Source organism: Pyricularia grisea (assembly GCF_004355905.1).
Source record: "Pyricularia grisea strain NI907 chromosome Unknown Pyricularia_grisea_NI907_Scaffold_1, whole genome shotgun sequence".
Taxonomy (NCBI): domain Eukaryota; kingdom Fungi; phylum Ascomycota; class Sordariomycetes; order Magnaporthales; family Pyriculariaceae; genus Pyricularia; species Pyricularia grisea.
This window is the reverse complement of record NW_022156716.1, coordinates 7,803,813-7,826,780: the sequence shown is the minus strand read 5'-3', so window position 1 is coordinate 7,826,780 and position 22,968 is coordinate 7,803,813. Positions and strand designations below refer to the sequence as shown.

The following is a 22,968-nucleotide window of genomic DNA, read 5'->3' as shown; positions in this document are numbered from 1 at the left end:
TTTCGCACTGTGTGGCCCCTGGAATCAAAATCTACCCCACCTTGGTCGACTTTACAAGGGTTTAGCGATAGACAAAATTGTGAATTTTTTTCTTCTCATTCTTCAATTTCTCCTTCACTTTTATCACTCAACCAGCTGCTTTTAACATCAACTCAAAGCACGAGCTTATAAAAGCCGAGTGTTCACCAGCGCGCGCCGAATGCCCATTCTTCAGTCCCCACTGAAGTCGTCTTTAGCAAGCATAAAATCCTTCATTTGTGTTTTGTGCTGCTCCTGACGGTAAAAGTTTTCCACCATGGCATCCACGGGCGTCGCTGAGGAGGCACTCGCCGCACCCGCCGCCCCGGGCAGCACCGAGCTTGGCAGTGGTAGCAGTGCTACTGACAACAAGTTGGTCGAGTCGGTCGCTGCTCTGGATGTGGCGGGTACGCCGAAAGAGGGAGTTGACGAGGCAGCTGCTCCTGTCCCTCCGCACCGGTCTCACGATCCCGACTTCAACCAGAAGCGGGCAGACCCGTTCCAGTTTGGGTCTCGGTACCTGAATGAGGATGACGATCCTTATGAGTTCAATGCGTGGGATCATGTCGAGACCGACGACGTGTACAAGGAGTACGCGGAGCAGCAGTATGCCCTGCAGCGCCAGTCGCCGGTCTCGGATTTTGACAAACGTAAGTTACTTAACCATCCTCTCCTCGTCTTTCACTTTCGTAAACTCGAACATGAACGAACCCTTTTCCCTTCCCTGCGCACATGATGATTGAATTCATTAATAAGTATAGTTCATCTGAAAATCAATGATGACTATTATTTCGCCCCTATCTGATACGCGCTCTTCACATTCATATTTGATCAAGCACACACGCATATAAAGTCTTCGTATTTTTCAGGAGGCTAACAAAGACATCAGACAGGTTCAACTCTGACCCCGCCAAATGGTGGAATCAGTTCTACAAGAACAACACAGCCAACTTCTTCAAGGATAGGAAGTGGCTGCAGCAAGAGTTCCCCATTCTGACCAAGGCCATCAAAGAGGACACTGGTCCCTTTGTACTGCTAGAAATTGGCGCTGGGGCTGGCAACACTGCTTTCCCCATTTTGGCACAGAACAAGAACCCCCACCTCAAAATCCACGCTTGTGACTTCTCCAAGAAAGCCGTCGAGGTGATGCGCTCACACGAGAGCTATGGGACGGACCAGATGCAAGCCGACGTATGGGACGTGTCGGGCGACGAGCTGCCGCCCGGCCTTGCCGAGGGCAGCGTCGACGTTGCGCTCATGGTATTCATCTTTTCGGCGCTGTCGCCAGCCCAGTGGGCCAAGGCTGTCGCAAACGTACACAGGTTGCTCAAGCCCGGTGGTGTCGTCTGCTTCCGTGATTATGGCAGGGGTGACCTCGCCCAAGTCCGGTTCCGGAAGGGCCGGTATCTAGAAGAGAACTTTTACATCAGGGGAGATGGTACGCGCGTCTACTTTTTCGAGACGGATGAGTTGTCGACCATCTGGAAGACAGGTGGGCCTCCACCAGCGGCAGACGCTGCAGACCAGCCAAGTAAGCCGGATCTTTTTGAAATAGAGGCTCTCGGAGCCGATCGAAGACTTTTGGTCAATCGAGCTCGGAAGCTCAAGATGTATAGATGCTGGCTGCAAGGGCGGTTCAGAAAGCTGTGAGGGCGAAGTTGGCAGATAGATACACTAATCGGGGTGGTTTATTTATGCCCTAGAATTTTTATGATACCCAAAAACCAATATTTTACTTCGTATTTGACCTCTTAGTCCTTCCTCAATCATATCGCTGTCCGTTATATACTTGTACCATCAATATGTCAGAAGCTCTTTGAGCTTTGTTCGCTCGTCCTTGCTAAACCCGATCCGGTCCAAATAAGACTCAAGTCCGCCATACCGGGACTCGAGGTGGTTCGCCACAGCCGGTATCATATCCGGAGCAACGACGGCCCAATTGTCGGTGAGCCCTATCTCGCGGATTTCAGCCATGCGCTCGTCTTTCTCCGACATCAGTCCCTCGTCTGAGAGCCTATAGTCGTGCTCGATGGCGGCAAGCGGCACGCCCAGGATCATGAGGATGAGGATAACAACCATGCCGGTGCGATCCTTGCCCTGCGTGCAGTGGATCAAGACCGGGAGGCCACCGGGTTCCACAAGGCAGCGCAGTGCCTCGGCGACCTCGGCTCCAGAGTTGTCGAGCGTGTCGACAGCCATGCCGGATAGGCCGCGCGGGTTCATGACCTCGCGGCCGAGGATGGCCACCGCCTCTATCCGGAAGCCCAGGATGAACAGAAAGATTACCTTGCTGGTACATTTGCGCATTATCTTTATTAACTCTTGGGCACTTGGCAAGCCAAACAGGGGCCGCGAACAAGGCCAGGATCCGGGGGGGAGTTGGGAAACCTACAACCAACTTAGCCAGGTCAGCTGGCTCAACAGATGGCGCTCAAAGGCACGGCCGGTGATGCGGACCTCGCGGTACTGGAGTCCAGGGATCTTGACTGGCTCAGCTAGCGCATCGTTGGATCTCAGAAGCGTCGGACCTGTACCAGCAAGGGCAGCCTGGCGCTTTTTGGCTTGTTTATCATGTTCCGTTCTGTCCAGGGTGTACAAGAAAAAGTCTGGTGTGAGTAGCCTTGGACAATAGAGAAGGAGCACAATATTCGAATGCAGTAGCTGGCCGTTTGCCTACTTGGTCCTGAGATCCATTACTGTACGGATGCCGAAGTCATCTCGAAGGAGCTTTCTGTCGTGTAGCGAGGCATCATCTGGTCATGTGGGGGTGTGATAATAGGCGTTATCTCTTCGTCAGCATATAGGTTGTGAGTAATAGCTGTCGGCAAGTGCCGAGGTTCCGCGACAAGCCTAAGACCTTTGCCATAGAGGTAGAAAGACCAAAAGGCGGAAGCGCAGGTTTGAATGTAGAAGATGTGTATATCTCACTTACCTGGGCGTGCAGAGCGGAATAATAGCCCCTCCTTTACAAACCTGATTATATATCGGAAATATATCAGTCAACACTACCATGGGAAACAGATCATTGGATAGAGTAATAATCAGGGCAGAGCTGCATGGTGTGGGGATGGGAATGAGTGACAGGGGATGGATGATGGTACCTCTTGCCGAGAAAGATATTGATGGTCTCGCCTACATCGCGGAAGTTGATGATGTTATCAAACTTGACAGTCGTCGTCGTGGTCTCCATGCTTGATTCTAGGGGCATTAGATTAAGTTTTAGACCTGATTGTTGGTAGCCGGGCCGCGGGCCGAGCTTCTTTGGCAGACTTGGTGCAGACTTGGTGCAGACTTGGTGCAAGCCTCGAAGATGATGTGGCGACGAACTCGTTGTCAACCTATGAACTGCGCAAAGACGGATCTCTCCGGAGTTGTTTTTTCAAGTTTGCCTCGAAGGAAGTGGTTGCATGAGCTAGAATGTACCGGTAGCAATTCAACTTTGGACTTGATGGCATAACTCAGTATTGGGCATACAGCAACCCAGCCAAGACAGCACCTGTCAATCGTTTTCGGACAAAAAAAAAATCACTAGGTAGTGGGCCCCACCCGGGAAGCTCTCCCCCACCTGCCTGGATTGAGGTAATGGACGGCCCTACGGATGGATTAGCGACCATTTCAACCCATCGATAATACTACGTAGAATGCCTGATTTCTCGATAGAAAAAGGGCCACGTTAAAGATCACCCACGATTCCTTATCCAGCACCCTTTTTTGATCCACACAGCGTGAACACTGGTAGATACGGTTTCGAGACTTTTACCCACCCAAAACCCACCCAACCCCGTCCAACCCCATGTTGCACCTGTGGATCACATTCTGCCACTAGGCGGTAAAAATTTTGCCGAAGGCGGTAAACCCGTTTTTTCGGCCAACAATTACATGAAGCTATTCCCAACTCCCAAACCACACCATTTATTACACCCACCTACTGCAATACCTACCACCTACCACCTACTGCAATACCTACCACCTACCACCTACCGCAATACCTACCACCTACCGCAATACCTACCACCTACCGCAATACCTACCACCTACCGCAATACCTACCACCTACCGCAATACCTACCACCTACCGCACCATTTACCCCTTTAAAATTCTGCCAATTAATTCAAATCACGTAACCACCCTAATCTTAACCCTTGATCTTGATTTTAATCCCTGTTGGCCAGGCCCATTGTTGTTGATTCATGCATTCTGTCCAATTTGGCCGAAAACCCCACCCAAAACGTACCCAGTGCAGACATCTGCTGTGTGGATCAAAAAAGGGTGCTGGCTAAGGAATCGTGGGTGATCTTTAACGTGGCCCTAGAAAAAGTCAAGTTTCTTGTTTTAAGTGGTTATTTCCCCACACCAGACACGCAATCAATCATTCAATCGACATGAGAGATCGACCCGTGCTCGGGACGTGGCGACGGTACTACTTATAGTACTGGTTGTAATACCCGATTCTCAGTAGTATAACTTTTATTTCATTTCATTTCATTTTTTTTAACCCGTCGTCTCCAAGAAAATACCACATCAATGATACCACGTTGGAAACTCAAATTCAGGGAATCGAGAGCCGCCGGAGAAGGTGGGACTGCATGTGCCGTTTTTTTTATGCACTGGAACATCCCGGAAATTTAGTACCGACGGTAAGTGTAGTTGTATCACAGGATGTCATGAAAGGTGACAGGCCGGCTGGTGGTATTTTTAGCAGGTTCCATATTCAATCAAATATGAAATGCCGTGGTTCTCTTTTTTGTGCAGATTGAGTAAAGCGTATGCGGTGGCATGCGCCATCTATCGGCTGTTACACCTTGTGCAAATACGCAAAAAACGACGCACAGAACAACCTTGAATTAGGTTTCAGGGTTCAGAATAAATTGATAGTTTCACAGGGGAAAGAAAGAAGCAGAAACAAAAAAACTGGGTTGCATCGTTTTTTTGTGCAACATTCGTCATGTAGAAACCATATACTTCAGAGGCAATCGGAGTACCGGCGTACTGGTTGCGTGCCAAATTGTGGCTGCAAGCCCAGGTCTTTGTACCTTGTCCAAATTGCATGCCCTCGACCTTAAAGCTGTGAATATTATTAGTTCATCCTCCCCACTATGGCTGATCGTGATACTCTCAAGAAGCAACTGAATTTGGTACACCCGAGGAAAAAGTGGCAGGATTTTTGTTTACTGGCTTGACTGGCAGATATGGCAGATACGGCAGCAATACCTACCCGCATAACCCCGTCTTGCCCATCCATTGAGGAGGGTACCTAGACTTGGCGGCTTAACTGGGATTTGGATTGACGTGATTGCGGTTGAGCGGGAACAAGAAGTGGGCCCATAGACGGTGACAATCGGTGCCCGGTAACGAGCAGTGTTACTGTGCAGTAAAGCGGGGTCCACCCCACCGAACGCGTGCGGCAACTGTCCGGGGGTTTAATGGCTTTAATGACGTATGTGGTATAGCGGTGTGTGGCCGAGCTTTCTGCTGGCTAACCTGCAATGCCATTTCGTTTCCCAACCCTCCTCCTTTGTGCTGAGGGGTCCATTCTTTACAACACCTCACACACACCCGGAATGCGCACGCACACGCGCAAGGCAATGTGAGGTGGTATTATCCATCGAACCCATTAAGGAACCTAGCCTCCAACTACTACGTAAGGTAGGGGGGATACGGGCAGGGGTTAGCATTTTTGGCGATGAAGAAGCAGACGTACTTGGGTTGACCATCTCATGTGATGCATGCGCTTCTTGATGCTCTTCCAGCCAACCAACCAATCGCCCTGGCCCTCTTCTTCTTTCATTTCCTCAATTCAAAGAATTGAACTGAATTCACATACAAGCCTTCCTTGTCTTGACTTTGTTCATGATTTTCTTTTCTCTCTGTTGCGCTTTTCTTCCTCGATTCTGATCAATTCCCGATATTGGAATCTTTTAGTGCTTCGCTGCAATCGCACATACCTACATACACTAGCTCATCGACCGTTACTGATCGCGTCTGCACCCGGTCGACCCGGACTGTCTTGGCTGCCTTGATCTGCCTCTTTAGCCTTGTCTACGTCGTTAGCATCAGCTCTCAAGCGTCGGCCCAGGCCCCTTATCGTCGGCTGCCAACCGTGCTCCAACCCTTCGTCATTCTCTATCACAAAATTCCAATCCATCCAAACCATCCTGGAGGTTGAGCGACGGATCGCACATGGCACTAAAGGCAGACCAAACAAAACCGACCCATCTCCCATAACTCTATAACCCTGCGTTGCCTGTGGGCGGGTCATACTCCTTGTCAACTACTTGTTGAACATCGGACAAATTTCCTTCTGATCTTTTTTATTTTCGGTTGCCGAGAGCCGCAGATACTTGAGACAAGCCACACGACTCGACCATATTACCTCCCCAATTCGGGCATCAGAACCTTGTTGACAGATAGAAAACTCGTGGCCGTGTCTGTCTTTTCCGCGTCAGACGCAGAAGTCAACATGCAGTCTATGCGGACGACGACGCAGGCCCCGCCATCACAGGGTGAGTTGTTTACGCTTCACTTTTGATGCGAGTTTTTATAATTATTTCGGTACAAGTTTCGGTTAAGCTTCAGATCTTGCTCGCCGCTGTACCTTACCTGCATCAAACCCACGGCGCAACCAGCTCTGTTACAAGACCACGAGAGATCCGTTCCACTGACCAAACTGCGTGCTCACAATAGTTGCTCCTGTTCCTACCTCATCGGGACGACTCAAGTACGCCGAACCACGGGATTTACCCTCGTTTCCTTCTTTTGGGCTGCGAAAGGATAATGCAGCAGCCAGCGCAGCCGCTTCGTTAGGCTGGGCAAACCAGAAACCTGCCACGCCCGTTACTGGTCAAAATAATCAAAGGAACGCTTCTTCCGCGTCTGCCGCCGCCGCGTTGCTTGCCAAAGATTCCAAGCCTGTTCAACAGTGGTCGCCAGCAAAGAACGATACAGGGTCCCAGGCGGCTATTCTTGCTGCAACGAGGAAGCAGGACGTGTCACCTGTGCCTTCTAACCCGTCGGCAAACTGGGGAAACTCGGCCGCCAACCAAGCATTCAAGGCACAGTCTTTAAAGGGCGTGGAATTATCTGAAAGTCGAGATCTTGCTCGGAGCGGCTCACTACGGGCTGCCAAAGACGCCATGGGACGCCCACGTGCCGTCTCGAGCCCTGGGCCGAAGTATACGGCACAGCAACCGACAGACAACAGGACCACAAACGCTTTGACTGCCGCAACGATGGCACATAGGAGGACTACCACGGCGGGTGTCGAAAGGGAAAACAACCCGACAGGTTCACCCTCGTTTATGAACATGAACCGGCAGATGTTTACTTCGCACCCACCGGTGCAAAGCAGTGTGGATGATCAGAAACATAATGATGTATTGCACGCTTCAGCCGTCGCAATGGCAAAGCGGATGTACAATAATCAGGTGCATCAGCAGCAGCAACGGGATGCTGACGCTGCGGCCAAGTTGGCGCAGAATGGTGGCGAATCCAGCAGCCCAGACGCATCGGCGGCGTTTACGCCACAATTCACCAACCTTCAGGAGGCGGCTTACAAGCTTGCTCAGGAACGCCTGTCCAAACTCCAGGAAGAGCACGACCGGGCGCGTAACTATCACGACTACTACGGGGCATCCGCATCATCGGCTTCGTACAAGCGATTCATGCCCAAGAACAAACTTCGGCGGCGGTCTTCCAGCGATGGTGATGTCACCCAAGGCCGGGAAATGTATCAAAGACAAAGGCGGGCAACGATGCTTGGCACAAAGTCACCCCGGCAGCAACAAGACGCAGGAGTGATTGATGAGGAGAAGCGTCTGCGCGACCGTGAGGCTCTGCTCTCCGCGGCCCGGCGCAATGTGCGCGCACAGCTAGAGGGCATAGACCGCAAGGTGATTGCAGACACAGGTATGGTCAGCCCTTCCATGAAGGCTGAGTGGGAAGCCAAGGCACAAGCCCTTGCTCGTGCCAAGAGTCACCCCGAGTTCATGGTTGCCACAACTCCTGGCAGTAATGCACTGGGTATAGATGGGAACATCGATGGGAAGCGTACGGCACCGGCCGGTAAGGTCGACATCGGGGGCGGCAAATACATGGACCAGTCCGAGATCGATGAGATTGCAGCGCGGAGGGTGCAGCCGTTCTTGGACGAAATTAACGAGAAGGCTGAGAAGGAGCGCGAGAGACTCGCTGCGATCAAGGCAGAGCAAGATGCCAAAAGAGAGGCTCAGGAGTTGGAGAAGGCTAAAGAGAGGGAGGTCAAGGAGCTTTATGACAAGATTAAGGGTGAGTGTTTCACGTGCTTGTGCTCGGAATCGAGATTAATAATACTGACGTTTATGATATCAAGGCCAACAAAAAGAACAAGAAAGGGCTCGAAAGGAGGAGATCAAGAATGAGGAGCGAGAGAGGAAACGGTTCGAGAAGGAGGTTAAGACGGAGCAGAAGCGCGACTCAAAAGAGAGCCAAGGTTACAGTCACTTCCTGTCAAAGAAGGCCACAAATGACCAGGACGATCCAAAAGAGCCGACCGATATGACCTCTTTGAGCGCAGGACAAAAGGATAATCCAGCGTCTACAGTCCAACCGCCAGAGGACAAAAAGGAGAAGCCGAATAGGGGTCGGTCGCTGCATCTCCGACTCCCTAGCATGCCGCTTTCTTCAAAACCCAAGGACAAAGGCAAGGAACGCGAGCGTGAACCACACTCAGCCTCGGCGGCCTTACCGTCCCAATCGCAGTCGCCGGTGGATGAGAACTCCCCGACGTCGGCCAAGGTCAAAAACTGGCTCAAGTCTCGCTTCCGACCACGGGCAAGGTCGACCGTTGAACAGGGATCGTTCAGTTCGGCGGCCAAGAAGGGAGGATTCATCGGCGGAGCAGCCCTCACCGCCCAACACCAGCGGGCCGCCAGCGACGGCTCAAGGGCGAGCATCCAGGAGGAGAGCCTGAGGGAGGTGGCGCTTGCTGGTCGGGATGACGGCGGCGACCAGGCGACTCTGGCGCGGACAGCCACTGGCGCCTCTTCAACTCTATCTGGTCAGCAGCCGAGGGTCATCGGAGCCAGCAGTGTCGTCAGCCTACCCAGCACATCACAAAGCATGGTTAGCAGTCTGTCGGTCAGCAGCAGCAGCACGCGCACCGGCGGCGGGGAAAACTTTGTTCTAGCCAAAGACCATTTCAGTCCGACCCCGACAGCAGGGACAACAGGGTCATCACCGGCACTGCTGTCGCCGCCACCCAAGCTCAGAGACCCTACCTTGAGGGCGAGCAAATCTGGGAGCCCAGTGCGAGACTCGAGATTTTTGGAAATGATGGATAACTGATGATGAGCTTTTATGTTTTACTTACTGACTTTCCTCTTTACTACGTTGAGCGACCTTGGAATTATTTTATCACCTTTTTTGGATATTTTCTTGCGGCCAGGAGTTTTGAGTGTATAAGCCCTATTGTTACTTGTATCCCTACGTTATGAGGCACGGAAAGAGAAAGATATTAGCTTGTGACGAAGTGGTATTGGAGTTCTTTTTCCTCCCTATTTTCTGGGGAGGTGCGTTTTGTCTTTCGATCCGTGGGATTAATTCGTGTTTTCTTTTTCTTAGATGTGGTGCGAGAGGAGTTTTTGTTTTCTTTTTCTTTTTTTTTAAACATAAACCGACGAAAGACCTATGAAAGACCCCATGTACCTAGCTTATTTCTAATCCATTGTATGTTTAATTCATCAGTGCTACAAATAGATATATTCTTCCTGTTAATATTTCGAGCTTCAAAAGCCACGGTCGCCTGAGATGAGGCACCAGGGGCAACCGGAAAGTCTGGTGAGAAAAATGAACTCAGCATCTTATCCTCTACATGTTATTCTATTGTCTCGTTTTAGGTCTTCTTTTGTCCAGGTCTATATTGTAGAGGTTTGCACGAAAATCAAAGAAGAAAACATTTCCTGTTTCAGGTCTTTTCCAACGCCACAAGCCCTGAGAAGTAACAGAACTCCCAGATCCAGCGCCACGTCCAGGGTCCCTGAAACAACTCAACCCCCCAACCTGGCAACCCATAATTTCACGGCAAATCCATAGGAGCAGGAACAGCAGCAACAGTAGCGGCAGGGTCAACACCATTCGCCTCGCCCAGCTTCCCCCAGGCGGGCCGGTTAAGCTTCGGCGGCGGAGCGTCTCCGGAGTCGCGGCCCTTGCCGTAGTTGTAGCCCCTGGCGCGGGGCCTCTCGCCGCCGCCGACGGGTAGGTCCGGCTCGTAGGCGGCGGCAAAGCGGTCCGCGTCCGCCTCGAGCGTCCCCGCGGCCAGGGAGGCGCGGGCGGATGCGAACAGGGACGCGACGACGTGGTGGTTGTGCACCTGCAGCAGGGTCCAGGCGAGCATCTCACGGGCCGAGAGGAGGTGGTGCACGTAGGCGCGGTGGTGGGTCGCGCAGGCCGGGCAGGTGCAGCCGTCGGAGAGTGGGGAGAGCGAGGTGTTGTGCTCCGGCGAGGACAGGTCGACGCCTAGAGGGAGGAGGGTCGTGGGTGGGTTTGGTGGTGGTGGTGGTGGTGGTAATGATGATGATGAAGATGAGTTTTGCGAGGTGGATGATGTCGAGAGGGTAAAGGTGAAGGCGACGCCGGCTTCGGAGTAGGCGTTGATGAAGGGGAGGAGGATGACGTCGACACCCAGGGAGATCTGCCGCAGGATTTGGTGTGGTGTGTTGGGCAGGTCGAGGGATAGCCGGGGAAGTTGGTTGAGTTTTTCGTAGCCGGCAAGGTCCGGGAGGATGTCGACATCGTAGACGGCCAAGCCCTTGATGAAGCCTGCCATGTCCTCGTTCAGACAGCGTAAATACTCCCATTGGATAGGATGGGGGATCGGAAGGGTCGGGGCAAAGATGGCGGTCTTGCTCGACTTGGCACCGCCGTCCAGCTGTTTCCGGAGTTTGATCATCCAGTCCTCGGTCCGGTCGGCCATGCGCACCGCCCGCTTGGAGCTAGGCGTGCCAGTAGTAAAGGTGAGGTCTGCCATGGGGACGACAATGTCGGGCCTCAGGTTGACAATGGCGTCAGCGTACTGAGCCGTAGTAAGGGTCTGCACGCCCGTCGAGGTGAAGACAGACACCGCGTCGGCCATGTTCCCGAGGCTGCAAGCGACAGGGGGCATTCGACGGGCGCCAAGCACTGTGGGGATGGGATCCGGCAGGGCAGTGAAGGCGTGCAGCGGAGGCCGAGCCGTCTTCATCTTGCCGGCCGTCTGCAGCAGTGGCGCGATGCGGGTGGGGTCCTTTTGGTTTCGTTCTATGAAGTCCTCAAAGGCCATGTAGGCGCCGCGAACCAAGTCGGGATGGCGACAGAGGTTGTCCGGGGTCACGTGGGGCACGACACCGCGAGAGGTCCCGGAGAAGAAGTTTGGGGTCTCGACAGGATTGCGGCCGGGGAGGGAGAGGCGGCCGAGGCGAGCGCCGGTGCCGGGTGTAGAGGCCCGGAGCAGTGTGAATAGCTCCATGGCGGGGTCGGGGTCCGGGGTTTTTCCTGTCTCGGAATTTTCCATCGCGGACGGTGCTTCCGGGGTGACTGCCGTGACGCAGATTCAGACGTCCGGAAGCTATTAAAATGGTAATGTTGCTTTCTGGTTTCAGATTCTACATGTGACCTGGGTAGCCTGCCACACCTAGATCTCGAATTTCGATGCTCAGGACAGCATGATGTTGTGTGGTTTGTTTGGTGCTTTGGGATTTTAGTCTCATAAAAAAAGTAAAGTAAGTCACTTAATCGGGAGACACGTGAGAGACATGTGGGCGGCTTGGGGCGGGTGATTCCAGACCAATCGCTAGCAATGGCTAGGTCTGTTTTAGCTATGGGTGTTCTTACAAGACAGGGACACCACCATGCGGTTTAAGTGGTCACGACAGGGATAGGGAGCACTTAATAGCGAGTAGGGCAGCTTTCTAGCTTAGCAGTCTCTTTTGGACCCACCCAGTAAAGCCGTATCCGTTTACAGTGACATTTTAGGTGCCGGTAGTAACTGATACCTCCTCTGCTTGCGCGTCACCGGGCTCCCAAATTGAAACTATTCAAACCCCAATTAACGGCGGCACCCATTACAACCGATATGCCATTATTTTGTTCATGTCACACTGGACCTAATATAGTTACCTACATACCTACATATATTGCCCCATTTGCTTCCCATATACCTACCATAAACATCCAAGCTAATCGATTTGTATGGTTCTTGAGACTCAGTGCGGATGACCACTGTATAGATTCAATTTACTAGCTGAACTCGAAAAGTTGTCTGCTCACTAATGAGGGGTCTACAGGGATATTGCCCGCTGTAAAGTAGCGTTGACGCTAGTAAATCCCCTAACGAGTCAGGAATGGTTGACGTGCGCCAATCCGGCGAAACGCCCCTGACGAAAGGTTCGGGTCATGGATCTTGTCGGAGGATTGAAGCTTTGAATGGACCTTTGTCACTTGGCAATACCACTGCGTCGGATCATCTGTGTCGCAGAGGTGGAGAGGGTGTTGCGTGTGCCCTCCTCTTCTTGGAGAACAGCACAGGCATTGATTGTATTGTTTAGAATAATCATTGCGCGGCCCTTGCAGATTGATTGATTACCTTGCTTCTCTTGTCATCACGGCTGTTTCCCCCGCAGTTTCGGACTTCCATTGTCGGGTTGGTTTTGACATGTTCTTTTAATCAGCAATCATCCATACATTTCTAGGCAGACAATCAATCATCCGTCGTTCCCTCCATCAGTTCCCACTGCTATGGGGTTCCCCGCCTGTTAACCTGGTGCTTATCTCTCTCTCTCTCTCACTCTCTCGTATTCCCTTCCATCCATCCGTCTCTGATGTGGAAACTCCCTCTTGTTTCGTAGTTTTATCCATTGATCGAGTCCCAGTCTCGTCATCTCTCTCCATCATACCTACCTTACCATGCTGCACGAATGCGACTGATTGTGTTGATTTCGTTACCGTCCTCCTGCCTCGAGGAGTTTGACTCCGCCTGGCGCCCAGAAATTTCCAACTTTTTATTCCTCCCAATAAACTACCACCTACCTACCTAGGTCCCTGAGGTAAATAGCGCCTGCCAGACCAGGTCCAGCTAGCCCACCATGACATCAAGTCGTCCCTCAACCCCTCCAAAAACGGCCTCCGAGATCGTCCACGAAGCCAGCCGACGCCACCCGCCAGCCAGTGGTAGCTCATCCACCACCTCTGTTGGCGCCTCCTCCCGTCACCCTGACATTGCTAGCGGCACCGACGATGACATGCTTCCCGAGAATCGAGATCCTACCCTCCCCACCCCGGTACCAGGAACACGGAATCGGCTGAAGCGGTGGAACTGGGATTGGGTCCCAGTACCCGTCCGTCGCACAGGCAATGCTGTTGCAACCTGGGTCCGCGGGCCGCCGAACCCAACGCGCTACACCATCAAGCCGCTGTTGCCCAAGGTGCAACACGGCCCGATCTGGCTGGTCAACAAAGTCGCACCCCGTCGCTGGCACAAGGCTTTGCTTGCCTTGATATACATTGCCCTGTGGATCACAACTTTTGCACTCGTCGTGCAGTATTCCGGCCAGGCTACTGCCATTGAGGACTATGGCGTGCCGACAACCCTGGGGTGCGGCTCGTCGTATTGGGTCTATGCGAACGGCTGCGGTTTGGATGGTAACGACTGCCGTCCCTTTTCGAATTCAACCTTGGCATTCAATTGCCCTGCAAACTGCGCGAGCTACAAGGTTCAGAACCCAAGGGCTGTTGGTGACCAGGAGATCATCTACCGATCCATGGTTATCGGAGGGCCCGGGAGTGGGAACGATTCAAACCTGGGCTCCATCTACCGTGCAGATTCCTATATCTGCGCCGCCGCGATGCATTTCGGTATTGTTTCTAACACCAATGGTGGCTGTGGAGTTTTGAACCTTATCGGCGAGCAGAGGAACTTCGTCTCTTCCAATCGTAATGGTATTGACAGCATCGGGTTCAACTCGTCATTCCCCAGGTCATACACCTTCCTCAGTGGCATCGCATGCGACTCGAAGGATCTTAGATGGCCGTTGCTGGGCATGTCAGTTGCATTCACGGCCATATTCTCCCTCTTCACAACCTCGGCACCTTTGTTCTTTTTCCCTGTCTTCACCGGGATCTTTTGGCACGTCGGCATGGTTTCGGACCCTCCTCCCAACAATGGCGCTGCAGACCTCGCTTCCACCATCATCGGCAGGTATCTTCCTGCCGTTTTCGTAGCGTGGGTCATGTATGACCGCATGGGCATGCGTCGCACGCTCGTCGGCCTCACGGCTCAGGTCGAAAAGACGATCCTTTGGCTCGGCGCCTGCTGGCTTGGTGCGCTCGAGAACTATTCCTTCTCCGAGTGGATTCCCATCAACCGCCTTACCGGTCGCGACCTTGAGCAGCAACCAGGCGCCAAGGCCGCTCTCGCCTTCATTGTTATCCTACTCGTAGTCATCGCCGCGTCTCAAGTCTGGTTCTTCCGCCAGGAGGGTCGCCTCGGGCGCATGCTACGCATCTACGGCCTCCTAGTCGGTGCCATCCTCGTCTGCCTGTGTATCACTCCGCTCCAACTCCGAATCCATCATTACATTCTTGCCCTGCTGCTCTTGCCCGGTACTAGCATACAGACGCGGCCCTCGCTCATCTACCAGGGACTCCTCGTCGGGCTCTTCATTAACGGCACCGCCCGCTGGGGATTCGATGCCGTTCTCCAGACTGCCGCCGCGCTACTAGGCGACGGACAGTACTACTCCGGCCTCCCCACTATCCTGACCCCGACTATCTCGCTGGCGTCGGCGTCCTCGACAAATCTGAGTAACATAACGTTCTCTTGGTCCGTCGCCGACTCTGTCAACCTAGGCTATGATGGCATCAGTGTGCTTGTCAACGATGTCGAGCGATACCGCGGCTTCTTCGAAGACGCAAACTCGTCTGACCCAAATGTCGGCGGCCCGAACGCTGGGCAGCGTTTTGAATGGCACCGCAACGCCACCACGCAGCCCGAAGACGAGTACTTCCGCTTCGCCTACGTCTTGGGCACCGATTCGATGGACTACACCAAGGCGGGTACTTGGACCGCCGCCGGCCAGTGGGTAGGCATGGCAGCGGGGCCGTCCAAAATGAGGCGGCGAAGCTTAGCGACGCGGTCTCCCAAGAGGAATCAGAGGGTGCGGAAGGCTAAGAGAACAAGGGTTTTTAATGATGAATTGTAATAGTGTATAGATGTTAAAAAAAGTATAAATGGCTTCTGTTTCCCAAACTCCCGACCGTGTGCAGGGTTGCGTTGAGTCGGGTGCTCCGAACTCGGAGACAGTGTCTTGTTCTGATTCTTTGTTTTTGGGTTTTGATTTTTTGATTTATTTCTTTATTGTTGATGAGCCCATATTCAACCCATGTAAAAATATACTGTTACCTTCAAAGATATGATCAGATCAGACATAGTGAGCTGATTTATTTTGTTGCGTGTACTAATCTACAGTGGATTAGGGCCTGACAGCCAACAAATAAATAGTGATGACCCATACACCAAAACTTCCAAGGCACTATAGAAGAACAGTGATTGTGAAGTACATGGAAGAAACACGACAGCCGACTTCTCAATCAATATCAGTTGCTCCAACTCTAAAAGGCTCCAAATGATAACACATGGGTATGGGGACTGATCGAACTTGGGATTTGAACCTTTGACTCCGTCCAATGTTTGAAAACGTGAAACGATGTGATTGTATTTGTAAAATGTATCGAGGTATCAAAAAAAAAAAAAAAAAAAGAGATTGAGCAGAGAAACGAAAAGAAAAGAAAAGCAAAAAAAAAAAGCAAAAAAAAACCACGCTCAGCAGCACATGAGTATTCCAAAAAGGAGAAAAGAAAATCCGTCAACAAACCCAATCATCAACACGCATGGCAGATAACGTTAACGCTACATCAAACACATTAAGACTTGTCAAAAGATGAGATATATTAGTCTCGTCTTTCGAGAAGCAGAAATAAAGATGGGGGCAACGCAGTAGAACTCTAAGTATGCTTCTTCCTATAAAAGTGGCAATTCAAGGTCAGTACATAAACCAGCGACATAAAGGTCATGTCGGTTTTCGTAGATTAAACTTACTTCTTCTTGACTGGTTTCGGTGGCCCGAAAAACCCACCCAGAATGCCTCCTGGGGCCTTCGACTTGGAGGAAGACTTTTTCTTTGACTCTCTTGCCTCCGCAGCCGTCGAGACCCCCGGCCTTTGTGGGCCTCCAGGCCTGATGCCAGAGGGCATTGGGGGTGGTGGCGGTACCCCCATGCCTGGTGGTCTGGCTACTCCAGGTCTGAAGCCTGGCGGCGGCACGCCGCTTGCTAAGCCCCCAGGCCTGGCCATCGGATGGCCCGGCGGCGGCTGTGGGCGACGGTCCATCGGCCACATGTGCATGGTGATGGCCGAGTCTGGCTGGATGACCTTCTCCCAGACCGTCGGGAGGATAATCTCGCCGTCTGGGCCGATGAGATCGTAGTGGCCTTGCTGAACGTGCGGGCCGATGACCTCAACGTGGAGGAAGGCTTGCTTGATGAGCTCTTCCATTCCCTGTGGAAAAATAAACGGAAGCGTTAGTATCGTGCCAAAACAAAGTATATGCAGTATTTTATAATAGTATAGTTTTAATCACTTACCTGCCATGTTTGGCACAGATGGAATGGGAAACTGAACTTGCGCCCAACAGCATCCTTGAACTTGATCGGGGGCTTCTCTTTCTTCTTCTCTTCGGCCTCGGCCTTGAGCTTGCCCTCTTCTTGGTATTTCTTTTTGAGCGCATCTTCCATCTTCTTCTTCTCCTCTGCATCCTTTGCCGCTTTTTCGGCGGCCTCTTTCTCAGCCTCAAGCTTCTTTCTCGCGTCGATCTCGGCCTGCAGTTTGGCTTCCTCCTCGAGCTTCTTGCGCCATTCGGCATCCGCAGCCGCCTTCTTCTCCGCCTCTGCCTTTTCCTCTGCAGCCTTTTTGAGTTCGGCCTCGAACTTGGCCTTGGCGGCCGCCTCGGCAGCTTCGAGCTTGGCCTTGAAGAGTGCCTCGGCCTCGGCGGCCTTCCTGTCATCTTCTGCCTTCTTCTCAGCCGCTGCCCTCATGTCCGCTTCTATTTTGGCCTTGAGGGCAGCCGCAGCCTCGGCGGCCTTCCTTTCATCTTCTGCTTTCTTTTCGGCCGCTGCTCTCAGGTCCGCTTCTATTTTGGCTCGCGCCTCCAGCTCAGCAGCCTCGATCTTGGCCTTGAGGGCAGCCGCGGCCTCGGCGGCCTTCCTGTCCTCCTCTGCTTTCCTCTCTGCTGCCGCTCTCAGGTCCGCTTCTATCTTTGCTCGGGCTTCCAGTTCGGCTTGTTTGAGTGCTCTGGCGTGGGCTTCTCGTCTCTCTTCGTCCTCTCTCCTTTCCCGCTCGATCTTTTCCCGAGCCTCCCTCTCGATCCGTTTCATGTTCTCCTCGTGCTCCCGCCTGCGTTCTTCTTCCCGTTTCCTCTCCGCCTCTAGCTTCTCAAAGGCGGCCCTTTCGGCCTCTTGTCTCGCCTTCTCGATCGCGATCCGGGACTTTTCTTGTTGTTCAAGCATTTCCTGCATGCGCCTTTGGATCTCGAGCTCGGTCTTTTTGGCCTCCTCGGCAGCCGACAGCTCCTTCTGGTTGTTGGCCTTGAGCTGCTCGATTTGCTTCTGCAGAGCCTCCACATCTGGATTAGGCGCGGGAGTCTGCGGCTTTTTGGCCACGGCCACCTCGGTCGGAGGCGGTGGGTGCGCCCCGTATGGATACATGGCCCCGGGGGGAGGATATGCGGCGTGTCCGCCGTAGCCACCTTGGTAGGAGAATGGGACTACCTCCTGGTATGGGCTCCCGGCACCGTAACCCTGCGGGGCGAACGGATGGGATCCGTGGAAGCCGTTGTTGTAGTTGTAGTGCGTCATTGGTCCGGCGCCGTACCCTCCTTGGTATCCTCCTCCTCCACCACCCCCGGCGTGACTTTGAGGGTAGCCAGGGCCTCCCGAGGGGCGCCCATAGTAGCCAGGGTTTTGAGGGGGAGCCCGGTAAGTACTACCGTACCCTCCATAGTCCCCCCTATCGGGGCGCCATGCATCCTCGGACTCGTCGCTGTGTGAGTGCTGCATCGCACCTGATGGTGGCACTGAAGGAACCCTCGCGGGCCTCTCTGGGTGCCCCTGTTGACGAATCTGCAGGCGAGGACCGCCTCCACCGTGGCCGTAATAGTCGGGGGCACTGATCTGCGAGGCCGACTCGGATGGATCCAAGTCTTCGTCCGAGTAGCCCTCGAATGTCTCCGAGCCCGAATTTGAATAAGAAGACGGCGCTTGCTGAGGGTAATAGTTGTGATATGGAGGGCGATGAGATCTTATTATGGATGAGGGTGTTTTCATCAGTATGTTGAGTAGAACATCAAGGTTTGAGAGACGGTCCATTGCCTCCTCCTCAAAGGGCCCGGACCAACTAGGAAAGAAATCGACTCACGACATTGATGTTTACAAATATGGGTTGTGTACCGTACCCTCCACTCGCGACAATCTTCGCCGAGAGAGTCGGAGTAGGGGCCCTTTCCTCCTGTACTTTCCGACCCTTGAAACCCTAATGAACGCCGACCCGATATATTGTCGGGTTTACGGTTGTCGTCAATATCGCGTCAATTTTTCCCTTCCTTTTGTCTGACGCAGGTGTGCACAGGCAATCAAGTCTAAGGACAGATAATCGAAGCTGAATTCACACAAATCGGAACGAGCTCGGAAGTGTTTATTTGCAAACAAAAGACGTTTGTTGCCAAAATGGCGGTCGGTGGTTTGTACGCTTTCTGTCGGTTACCTGTTGCGACGTCGGTAAGTGCGTGACTGCAGCTGAAAACGACAAGGTAGTTCCGGATGGTTTTTTTTTTTTGGTCTTTTTTTGGTGGTTTTTTTTTGGCCGTCGTTTTGTTGCCCCTCGTAGCAGGGGGAAACGGGGAGCGGGGAGGCTTTGTGTTGATATTTATTGACGGGCAAAACTAAATGCCTGCCTCCCCGGCTACTTTGGGTAGGTGGAGTGGGGCGGGCTTGTTTGGAGTTGGATGCTCTTTCTCTTCTAGACCTGAACCTTACAAGGGAAGAAGACTTGGCAAGGTCCAGGCAAAATAAATACGACTGAACGAAGAAAAAAAAATTGAGGGAGGTGAACAAACACTTCGGATCAGGCGCAAGAAAGGGGAGGACGGGATTTGGGAGCTAGAAACAGAAAAAAAAGCGGAAAGAGGGGGGACCGTGGCGATCGATGTGACAAAACGGGGTTGCCCGGGTCACAGCGGTACCAACGAGAAGCCGTGCAGTCGGGTTGCGTTGCGGTGAGAGCTGGGGTGTGGAAAGGTGGAGAGGGAGGACGAGAGTTGAGGACGAACGAACGAGGACGAGGGCAAGGATTGAGCCAAGGATGTGTAGCCTTCCCGTGGCCCAGACGGACAAGTCGCAAGCTTCCCTGTCTAGCTTTGACTTTATCGCCTACTCCGTATAATAGTACAGATCGTGAAGAACATATGCCAAGCATTCGGTAGACCCTTTACGAACAGGAGCACATAGAAGAAGAAATCCCGATATCAAAAAATGGATCCTCAGCGCAGGAAGACGGACAAGCGAGGATAGAAACAGTATAGAAAAAGAAAAGGTGATATAATGCGACATACCCTTCAACCGGCCCTGCATGCAGGTGTTGTCTGTTTCGCTTTTGTCTTTTTTTCTTAGGCTTCGCTCCATCAGGTAAACGAAGTACCTCTCTCCTAGCCTAACATGGGCGGGGCGGTGTGCGAGCTAGCCCACCAGCGGCAACGAACCCGCCAAAGCCCGGACGTCCACGTCTCCTAGCTGTCTTGTGTCGATGAGTTGCACAAACGACATCATGCTTTCTCTCTAGCTTGTCAGACCTATAGCTGTGGACGTAGACTTTTATTTTATTTATTTTATTTTTCAATTTTTTGATACCTAAATATTTCCACTTCTCCCTGCTGTCTCGAGTACAGGTCGGCTCGGGCGTGGCTTGTAACACTGCATTCTCAGAAAGGAGGAGCGGCATCTGGCCATGAAAATAGAGCGGGCGGGAGGTTGCATGAGCGGGCACTCATCATGTACATAAAGGTGTGCGCGCTGCATAGCAAAGTGGATAAAAGTCCCGTTATAAAAACCACGACATATTTCTAGGCAGACGGAGTATCCGGAAGGAATACAGTTTGTGAAGAACTTGCATTTCTTCTTAAATGAACAATGAATTGTGTGCCCTTGGAGTATTGCTTCTTCAGAAAATTGTCAGCAGGCCTAGTTACTTTTTTGGTGACACCGCGAGGTGATATTTTGGAGCACGGTCGTTTGTTTGTTCACAAAACGGTCAATGGCTGGCTGGTAAAGGTCAGGTGCTCCGAATAGTTCAAACCAATGGAGGCTCTGCGCTTTTTCCCACCTGTCAGCCCATTTTCCTCTGATGTTTCTACTTTAGATACCTGGTAAGGTAGGCAGGTAAGGTACCTAGACCTAGGTACGGTTAGCCTATCTCCAGACACAGGGACAACCTGGAAATCGACAAATACAAACAATAAACAAAATCAAAGCCAATTAACGTCGAGTAATTGCCAGGAAGATCCCTAAAAACAACATGACGGAAGCTATTGGAACCCAATAGCAAAATTTTCCTGCGTTTTCCCTCCCTCTTTGAAGCAGCATCATCCTGCATTTTGCAACCGTCGTATTCCATCTCGTCGCAACCCAATCGGAGCCCAGATTGTCAGCATTTGTGCCCAAGGAGGGGCGAACGGCAACAGGCTGGCTGCAACGCCTGCGTCTGGCCCTGCATCATCGCCATAGTTTTCGCTCGATCCAAGACTTGTGTACAGTAACGGCCCTGGCGATCGAAGCTGCAACCAGTTTAGGTACCTATCAAAACCCACGTACCTAAGGTAAGGCACATAAGGCCATTGAGAAAGGTGGCAGCAAACCAGCATGCCGCGGCCTAATGCAGAGCCGCTTGTTTGCTGTTTATGACTCCACCGCTTACAGGTACCTGACCAAACCCGTCGCGGGGCATTTGGATTATGGTGGTAGTTGCTGTCTCTGAACCAGTTTGTGAGGTTGGCAGAAGAGATACAGCGAAGCTTGTAGCCAACATCGTCAAGTGGGGCCACGTGCATGCGTGCCCAAAAGGTCCACATAACCTATCAAATACAGAGGAGGTACGGAGTAGGTACGCAATATGCTTTCACAAGCCAACAAAAGGCACGTAGTAATCTGGAGTGAGACTAAATACCCTGTAGCATTTTGAGAGACACCCAAGCTAGAGCTTTTGCCCTTCTCTGTAACATGAGTCAAAGTCTCAGTGGGCACACCATTGCATACTCCTTACCACAGATGATGCCTAACTGCATTTCTGACTCAAAGCCTCAACCAATCCTTCATATACTTCGAATCTGCCTATATCTCAACAGAACGAGCAGGGCCTGAACATACATACTATGGTACATACTATTTTGGAGCGGAGGAACTGTCCTGGTTCAGCAGCTCTCTTGCCGCCACAATCTCGCTCTCATCGTAACCCCTCCAATTGTGTTCTCCTGCAGACCACCGCCGCACTATTTCCGCCAGCTTTCGAGTGGCCAACTCGTCCAACTTTTGCAAGCTGGCACCGTCCGGCAGCGCCAGATCATCCGCATCATCTCCTTTGCGCGTCTGCGCATTAGGTTTTTCGTTCAAGAGACGCGATGTCACCTGAAATCAGGCGTAAATAAGCCTCGTTAGCTTTGCTTGGCTGATAGGGTGTGAAAAAAGGGGATGAGAGTTTGAAAAGTCTCACAAGCTTAAGTCCATAATATCCCCGCAGGTAATCGTCGCAAAGCTCAACGCTGCGACAGAACCTCTTGGTTGCCTCCGCCAACTGTTTGGCTGCTGCTGCATCATTAGACTGTGTAGCTGTTGCTGCCATATACAGGACCTCGCCTGATCGGGCATGGATCTGGGTTTCGTGATAACTTTTGTCAGCTTTGCAAACCACAAGTCCCGCAGACGTTCTGGAAAAAGCGGTAGAAAGCGGTACTGACATTCCATGCGTTGGGCTGAAGCACCAAAACCTCCTCCAGCGCATATATGGCCTGGGAGTACAGCCCTTGCGCCAAGTAAACGTCTGCCAGCTCAGCCCAAGCCTCGGCGTCTGTCGGCGACATGTCGACGAGTGCCAGAAGGCCAGATACAGCATCCGGAGTCCTATCTAATGCTCTGAGCAACGCTATCCTCCGTTTTGCGATGGGCTACATGGTGATTTCCCAAGAAGCTTTGTCAGTATAGGTTCTAACCTAGGAGATATCCATATACGATGGCAGTGACGTCTGTTTGCCAACTCACAATGTTGTTTTCCTCCTCGGCCAGTATGCTGTCGTACTCCTTCAGGATCGCTTCCAACTCTGTATTGTTCTTTGCAGTCGCCTCCTTAACCAGTCCCTTGAAGGCCATCATGCGCTCATTCTTGTCCCCGAACCTCTTTATCAGCCTCTCCAGGCACTTATGCGCCGACAGGTCGTCCCCCGTCCGCAGGCATGCTAGCAGTAGGTTCTCGTAGGTAATCCACAGCTCGGCAGTTTCGGGCGCAGAGAAAAGTGAAAGAATCGGCGTCGACGATATGCTTTCGGGGTAATTGTTGAGGATACTGGGCGCGAGAGTGGCTTGTTGCCGCGCCGCTTCTGGTGATAGGTGGCTTGGAGGATGGAGTAGTGAGGGCGGCATATCGTCGGTCGGCTGGGCTTCCTCAAGTCGGATTTATTAGGAATGGGTTGCGCGCGGTAAAATCGCGGAACTAAGTGGATTTTCGATGTATGAGAAACTGTTTGGCGGTGAGATTAGTTTGGATTGAGATGTGTTATGATATTGAAGAGTCTATCATCCGTCTGTAGGGAAGCTAGGCCCAAATGATTGGAGATTCACTGCAAGAAC

The 22,968-nt window shown here is 52.3% G+C and overlaps 7 protein-coding genes across 7 annotated transcripts; 3 read left to right on the top strand and 4 right to left on the bottom strand.

The window, feature by feature from the left end:
• Nucleotides 1–128: 128 nt before the first annotated feature.
• On the bottom strand, nucleotides 129–3,318 carry PgNI_02392 (uncharacterized protein). Its single transcript, XM_031122459.1, has 6 exons — nucleotides 3,120–3,318; nucleotides 2,951–2,991; nucleotides 2,696–2,771; nucleotides 2,411–2,599; nucleotides 908–2,308; nucleotides 129–668 (listed from the first exon to the last, which is right to left on the bottom strand). Exons 1-5 carry the CDS (start codon nucleotides 3,224–3,226, stop codon nucleotides 1,816–1,818), a joined length of 906 nt encoding a protein of 301 aa, XP_030986896.1. The 5' UTR covers nucleotides 3,227–3,318; the 3' UTR covers nucleotides 129–668; nucleotides 908–1,815.
• Nucleotides 296–1,668, top strand: PgNI_02393 (uncharacterized protein; the record flags this gene model as incomplete). The annotated part of the gene is made up of 2 exons (XM_031122460.1): nucleotides 296–668; nucleotides 908–1,668. 2 exons carry the CDS (start codon nucleotides 296–298, stop codon nucleotides 1,666–1,668), a joined length of 1,134 nt encoding a protein of 377 aa, XP_030986895.1.
• Nucleotides 3,319–5,774: 2,456 nt separating the features above from the next.
• On the top strand, nucleotides 5,775–9,716 carry PgNI_02391 (uncharacterized protein). The gene is made up of 3 exons (XM_031122458.1): nucleotides 5,775–6,522; nucleotides 6,704–8,302; nucleotides 8,367–9,716. The coding sequence occupies exons 1-3, from the start codon at nucleotides 6,480–6,482 to the stop codon at nucleotides 9,338–9,340; spliced, it is 2,616 nt and encodes an 871-aa protein (XP_030986893.1). The 5' UTR covers nucleotides 5,775–6,479; the 3' UTR covers nucleotides 9,341–9,716.
• Nucleotides 9,717–10,070: 354 nt separating this feature from the next.
• Nucleotides 10,071–11,543, bottom strand: PgNI_02390 (uncharacterized protein; the record flags this gene model as incomplete). Its single annotated transcript, XM_031122457.1, has 1 exon — nucleotides 10,071–11,543. One exon carries the CDS (start codon nucleotides 11,541–11,543, stop codon nucleotides 10,071–10,073), a length of 1,473 nt encoding a protein of 490 aa, XP_030986894.1.
• A 1,570-nt stretch (nucleotides 11,544–13,113) lies between these two features.
• PgNI_02389 (uncharacterized protein) lies at nucleotides 13,114–15,228 on the top strand (the record flags this gene model as incomplete). The annotated part of the gene is made up of 1 exon (XM_031122456.1): nucleotides 13,114–15,228. One exon carries the CDS (start codon nucleotides 13,114–13,116, stop codon nucleotides 15,226–15,228), a length of 2,115 nt encoding a protein of 704 aa, XP_030988207.1.
• Nucleotides 15,229–15,766: 538 nt separating this feature from the next.
• PgNI_02388 (uncharacterized protein) lies at nucleotides 15,767–18,939 on the bottom strand. Its single transcript, XM_031122455.1, has 4 exons — nucleotides 18,497–18,939; nucleotides 16,669–18,475; nucleotides 16,125–16,582; nucleotides 15,767–16,046 (listed from the first exon to the last, which is right to left on the bottom strand). Exons 1-4 carry the CDS (start codon nucleotides 18,499–18,501, stop codon nucleotides 16,031–16,033), a joined length of 2,286 nt encoding a protein of 761 aa, XP_030988206.1. The 5' UTR covers nucleotides 18,502–18,939; the 3' UTR covers nucleotides 15,767–16,030.
• Nucleotides 18,940–21,274: 2,335 nt separating this feature from the next.
• Nucleotides 21,275–22,900, bottom strand: PgNI_02387 (uncharacterized protein). Its single transcript, XM_031122454.1, has 4 exons — nucleotides 22,384–22,900; nucleotides 22,083–22,289; nucleotides 21,839–21,997; nucleotides 21,275–21,753 (listed from the first exon to the last, which is right to left on the bottom strand). Exons 1-4 carry the CDS (start codon nucleotides 22,759–22,761, stop codon nucleotides 21,511–21,513), a joined length of 987 nt encoding a protein of 328 aa, XP_030988199.1. The 5' UTR covers nucleotides 22,762–22,900; the 3' UTR covers nucleotides 21,275–21,510.
• Between the last annotated feature and the right edge of the window lie 68 nt (nucleotides 22,901–22,968).